The sequence below is a fragment of the Anoplopoma fimbria genome, chromosome 9 (assembly GCF_027596085.1).
Source record: "Anoplopoma fimbria isolate UVic2021 breed Golden Eagle Sablefish chromosome 9, Afim_UVic_2022, whole genome shotgun sequence".
In the NCBI taxonomy this organism is placed as follows: domain Eukaryota; kingdom Metazoa; phylum Chordata; class Actinopteri; order Perciformes; family Anoplopomatidae; genus Anoplopoma; species Anoplopoma fimbria.
This window is the reverse complement of record NC_072457.1, coordinates 5,302,710-5,308,953: the sequence shown is the minus strand read 5'-3', so window position 1 is coordinate 5,308,953 and position 6,244 is coordinate 5,302,710. Positions and strand designations below refer to the sequence as shown.

At 39.8% G+C, this 6,244-nt stretch overlaps 1 protein-coding gene across 2 annotated transcripts in view; it reads right to left on the bottom strand.

Annotated features, from left to right (window-relative positions):
• Window positions 1–399: 399 nt before the first annotated feature.
• Window positions 400–6,244, bottom strand: part of LOC129095565 (protein jagged-1a-like) — a 28,118-nt gene continuing 22,273 nt past the window's right edge. Inside the window, exons 17-26 of one of the 2 annotated variants that reach the window (XM_054604062.1) lie at window positions 6,073–6,186; window positions 5,867–5,983; window positions 4,995–5,022; window positions 4,316–4,401; window positions 4,061–4,174; window positions 3,841–3,950; window positions 2,928–3,020; window positions 2,655–2,786; window positions 2,078–2,228; window positions 400–1,463 (exon numbers count right to left, since the gene is read on the bottom strand). In XM_054604062.1, the coding sequence (XP_054460037.1) occupies window positions 901–1,463; window positions 2,078–2,228; window positions 2,655–2,786; window positions 2,928–3,020; window positions 3,841–3,950; window positions 4,061–4,174; window positions 4,316–4,401; window positions 4,995–5,022; window positions 5,867–5,983; window positions 6,073–6,186 (1,508 nt within the window). In that variant the 3' untranslated portion in view covers window positions 400–900. The remainder of the gene's footprint in view (window positions 1,464–2,077; window positions 2,229–2,654; window positions 2,787–2,927; window positions 3,021–3,840; window positions 3,951–4,060; window positions 4,175–4,315; window positions 4,402–4,994; window positions 5,023–5,866; window positions 5,984–6,072; window positions 6,187–6,244) is intronic. The other variant, XM_054604063.1, reaches the window with a different exon arrangement.

Sequence of the window (6,244 nt, the reverse complement as noted above, 5' to 3'; positions counted from 1 at the left end):
GATCTTTCAGATTGTTGCAAACACGAAAACAAGATCCAAAGTCTGTTCCTAATTCTTTTTTTTTGACACTGTACAAAATGTACAAATAACTACAAAAAAAGCTGCATCCCTTGAAGAATTTATTTTCAGTAGCAAAAGCAAAATGTATGCCACCATGTTGGTTTGTACAACATCATAAGAACATTATGGCAAACATACCAACAAAATGACATCAAACAAGACAATGTACAAAACATTTAGTTGAGGCACAAAAATGCCCAAATCCAAAAGGCAAAAAAATAAACTATTCTTCAAGAGCACTTTTGGCGTTAAAAATATATCAAAAGAAAAAAAAAAAGAATCCATCAAGAAGTTGTGAGGTTACAAACTTTTGACTTGGAACAATACTCATAAATTAAACAAAAGTAATATCTTAAAGGCTCTTGACGATTAAGTTAATAAATCAAATATACACAATGATTAATTAAAAAATATTTACACATCTATACAGAAACATTCTACGTGGACAATTCTTCATATTGACTCAACCCCCCCCAAAAGAAAACAAAATAAATATATTTTTCTCCCAAATTGGTCCGGTGCCGTGGTTGCAACAAGGCAACAGCACATTCAAATACAAAACTCATTATTGAATCAAAAGATGCTTTTTTCGTTCACGTCAGTCTTTTAGAAACGCTCTAAATTCTGTCCTTAACGAAGATGTCCACAAAATCGGAGATCCAGCCAACCGCAGTGGACCGTTCAGGACAGCGTCATAAATTAAACGGGAAAAAAATCCATCTTGAAACAAAAGAACAAAAGAAGAAGAAGAACCAAAAAAAGGACAATTAACCAAAAGTCTTCCACCACCGTGGTGGGTCTGATCTCTGTGGACCGTCCAGTCACTCTGAGCCCCGTCGGTTATACAATATACTCCATCCTGTTCACACTCTGTGACTGCGGTTGCCTGTTGTCCTGTTTGCTAGTCCAGTGTTGGGGTTTGCCCGTCGTATGCTGGGGTGGTCGGTCCTCCCAGTCCACCAGCGAGTACGCTGGCGTTGCCCGGGGGAACCTCGCCTTCTGCAGCCTCTTGTCCATCTCGTCCTCCTCCGACTGGCTTCCAGTGTCCGACCTCCTGATCTTGGCGTTGACGGCGTTCTTGTCGTCGCAGAGGTGGTGATGGAGTAGCGACTGGTGGTGTTGATGTTGATGGTTTGGTGTGTTTTTCACGATGGGGTTCTTGATGTGGTTGAGCTGCTCGCGGGCGTAACTGACGCTGTTGTGGAGGGCGTTGTTGTCCTCGGCTACCGGTGCCAAAGACACCGTAGCAGCAGCAGCAGCCGCCGTCGTCGCCGCCTGGGTGCTGACCCCCGCGTGGGCGCTCTGCTTCCTCCGCCTCCTCACGAACCACAGCAACATGAAGGCGATCGCCAACGCCCAGATGACAATCACCGCGGAAACCAGGATGGGCACGAGGTGGTCTGCTGGAGGAAAAACAGAAGAACGGATGTCAGTGAACGACTCAAGCAATTGACTAAAAACTCAACAAATAAAAATAACCTTTAAGTCACTTTGAGTGTAAATGTAAAGTAACGTACTGACTTTTGGGGAATTTGTTTGCTGCTTTAACCAACGTCAGATAATAAGGATATCAGTTTCATCACTGTGCGTCTTGTACAGAAATATGTCTAGCTTAGCACAAAGACTGGAACCAGGAGGAAACTGCTAGCCTAGCATTAACCCCTTTTATTAAAAATAAACTGGACTCAAAATCATCCATTCAGACCAAAAACAAGCCAATGCCAATGCAGTTTGACCAACTAAATAGAGGTTGAATTCTTGGATTTTTCCAGGGCTATCAACCTCATCACATGGGCTTAGGGGATCACATTTGCCCAGTAGATAGGTATCACATGGCCTAAGTGTGGAGCTTTGGTAGATAGGGCGATATTCAAACCGTCCAAGAATCATATTTGGCGTCAAAAAAGCCAGTGAGTGCTCCTTATTTTGATTATTTCCTCAAACTACAATTCCCAAAGTCAAGAATGAAGTTTCACGCTCAAATGCATACGAGAGTTCTCTCCATTTAGTGGCTCACCGTTGGGGTCGTGGCTCTGTCTCCTCTGGATCCGAACCTCCGCAATGGCGCTGATGATGGTGCTGTTGGCGCTCCGCTTGCTCACCAGATCCATGATCCTGTCTGTGATTTCCTTGGCAAAGGTCAGACCTCTCCTCTTGTCCTCTGTCGACTGAAATAATCAACATGGGAAAAAGAAAAGAAAAAAAAACTCCCATTATGGTTTATCTGTGACATTTCAGTCAAAAATAAATGCTTGTGTTGGTTCCCTCTAATCACCGATTCATGCAGCAAAATAAGTCATGAAAGCTTTTCCATTCCCAAGAAAATAAAATATGATCTGGCGCACTGGATGCATTTTATTTTTCTGGCTGCAGCGACGACGGTTTGAAACAGCGTAACAGTGCTGATGCTTTTATCTCTACATTTCGAGCTCCCTTTCCATTTTATAATCGCAAACTTTTGGTAAATGTCAATGTGATCTACTGAAAATGGGAGAAAATCATAACTAGATCATATCAGATGATGATTGCTTTATAATCTTTACACTAAACAAAGTTTTGTTCTACGTTTCCAACAACTTTCAGGTCAGACTTACGATGGCTACGTGGATCTCCTTGTTGGTGCTGAGCGACAGCTCGCAGCTCATGGAGACGGAGGAGTCGGAGGACAGATTCTTGACGACGTAGAGGCTCCTGAGCTCACGACAAACCTGCTCCACCGTCACACCCTGTAACACCACACCAGAGCAAAATCCATCAGCATCGAGCATGAAGGTATGGCGCAATTGTACCTAACATGTAAACACCCTAAGGAGACCATTTGGACGGAGAGGATGTGAAGAAGGTGGAGGGAGGAAAACCAAACTGACCATTGCCATGATGTCCTTGTTGAAGGTGATGGTGACGTTGGCGCAGTCGCTCTCTGACGGACACCTGGCTGGGGGCGGGGCCATGCACTCCACCTAAAATACAATACATTGTCTGGTTAAAAATAAATAAGAAAAACTACGGAACAGTGTTTTAAATAGATACGCCTCTACCAATCCTGCATAATTAGGACTTTTGATACTTTAAATCTATTTGACTACTGCTGTACTTTCACTTTTAGAGTATTTTTAAAGCCAGTTTGATATAGGAAAAAGGTGTCTCTTTGCCTCCAGACATTAAAAGATTAACATCACTACTATCTTCAGATACATCCTGTTGTTGTTTAAATTTTATAATTGTGTTGATGTAATAAATACTTCACAAAAAAAAAATGTGTTGTTGTCTACATTTAGCTTGCTTTTGCTAAATAAAAATAAAACTGGGTACAGCTAGGACAGCAATTTTGTAATTTTAATCTTATATTCTTTTATTTAGGAGGATTTTGTAACATCTTTCTAGGGACTACAGATGAAACATAACCTCTTGACTAACTCTGGCACATTTACAGAAATGTTTTATTAATGTGCACTGTCCCTTCCAAATAAACCAATAAAAAAAAAAAAAAATATATATATATATAATATATCAAGAATCAAACTGGGTATTGCTGCATTGCAAAATAATATTTCAACCCTAGATTTAGTGTACTATTCAGTACTAAAATCTTAATTTCTATAATACATTTTGCTGAGAATTTCAATAAAAATCTAAACTATACTTTTAATTCTTATGCAGATTTTCTTGAAATTGAATGAGGAACAAGTGGAGCTTGTGGTGGGAAGAAGATCCTTGTAAACAGTAATTTCATAACCATGGACACATGTTTTCCGTAACACAGTCAAGTCCCAGTTTTACCTCCGTGCAGGCGACCCTCCCGTTGTGACAGTGGCACTTGTTGCAGTCTTCGTCCCATCTGCTTCCATCCAGAGCCACCACCCCTCCGACCACACAGGGCCTCCCCGACACTGCAGCACAAAGACACCCGTCAGCACTCAACTCTGATCGATCGACAACTGTTGTTAGAGTACTAGGTATACAAACTGTATAAAGTACATAAACTGGCTGCAGGTTTTACCTTCTTGGCAGCGGGGGCCGGTTCTTCCTGGTGGACAGATGCAACGGAAAGCGTTGATTTCATCCACACAGGTGGAGCCGAAGGAGCAGGGCGACGACTGGCACTCATTGATATCTAAAGGAGATGAGTGAAGGTTATTATCATCGTCCACTGTAATATTAATAACATTTCTTTGTCTTCAGTAACACTCAATGCAGATGGACAGAAGTTAAATGGAGGGATAGACACAGAGAAGGTTAAAAGGTCAACACTCACTGATTCTGCAGTCTGGGCCGGCGAACCCCGGAGCACATTCACATCGATACCAGTTGTCTCCATCGACACAGGTACCGCTGTTGTAACTGCAGGACAGAAATTATATATATTTTTTAGGGGAAATTACAATAATTTTAAATTTAAAAAAAATGTCATAAAAACCTTATGGTATTGTTTGCAATAAAAACATATTTATAAAAGCCATAGTACATAAAAAGTAATAGTATAGTATGTCCAAAAATGTCATGATAAGGAAAAAGTCAGTGTAGGAATAGAAATGCACTTTAGTAAGTAGAATAAAAAGTAATAGTATAGTATATCAGAAAAGTCAGAATATAGTGTGTCGAAAAAGTGTCATAATATGGCATACAAAAATCATTACACAGTATGCCATATGAAATCATTTAAATGACATAATATAGTTTATCATAACAAGTAATTGTAAAAAAGGTTGTAAAAAATTCACAGTATAGCATCTCATAAAAATGTCATGAGGAGTAAAGAAAGTATTCCATGTTGTACAAAATGACACAGCAAAGTATGCCATAAAAAAACCACCGATAAAATGTTATAGTACAGTATATCCTAAAGAATGTCATAAAAGAAGTCAAAGGATTACAAAATGCTATAAAGGTTATTTTGAAATTGATATATGTACATCAGTGTGTGTTGAACTCACCAGGGATGAGGACTGCAGTCGTTGGCATCTGGAAAATAAAGACAGAAAATCTTAGACTTCGATCATCGTGTGCGTCACATCACACAGGTTTGAATCTCTATGATACTATGATATGAAAATCTTAAGTCACATTAGCAGTGTCGCTCTGATAGGGCAACACTTTTTCTCAAAAACTTTTTTAACGCATTGCAGTTAAACTTTAGAAACAGATTCATCGTCACCAGAAGATGGATCCTTTTCTTAAAGCTACACATTTAGTTTTCTCGACAACAAAAATAAACTAATGTCCCATCAGCCTTGGAGCTATTTAAAGACTTAAAATAATATATTTTTTCACTCATATGTTTCACTCCCATGTACATCTATTATTTTGATCTATATGTCTTTAAAGTACATTTATACAATGTCTATATATTTCAGAATGTATATCGGGCATCTAGGGTAGAATAATTATTTTTCTTTGAGTGAATAAAGTTCAGTCTTATCTTTTAACATGCTAAATGTTAGCGCACATTAACATGAATACAATTAGCACGTTAACATACTTAATTAAAGCATATTACCAAATATTTAGATAACATGCTAAGCATTGTCCCCGTCCATTAACTTCAGTTCTGTCGTTTTTCCATGTGGGTCTTTTTCCACATACTGCATTTATTGCATTCGGCTAACATTTTAACATGCTAAATGTTAGCTGTTCTCCTAAAACAAAACGTCTACGATTTCAATATGAAATGCATCACATTTAGCGTATCTTGTCACAATCACAAATCATGTCTTTACACATAATATAAACCTTCAAAATCATGCAGACTGGATTCTAGTTGAGACGTAATGTCTCAGGTGGAGGTGAGTGAAGTGCAGTGACTCACTGTGGCTGCAGGTGGCGCCCTCCCAGCCCTCCTTACAGACGCAGCTGAAGGAGTCTCCGTCCACCACACAGGTTCCTCCGTTCTCACACGGACTCGGCAGACAGCTGCTGTTCTCCGCTGTAGACACAAAGACGACTGTTAGACATTTTTCATTTAAACATGAAGATAATTAAAAATAAATAAAAACTTCGTCATGTCATACTGACCGATGTTACAGGTGGCGCCCTCCCAGCCGGCCGCACACAGACACTTGAAGGCGTCTCCTTCGTCGTAGCAGGTTCCTCCGTTGTTACAGGTCGCCTCGTCGCACTGACTCTCTCCTGGAAATAAAAAAAAAAAAACGACGAGTCAGAAAATGTAGCCAACATCTGGAACAAC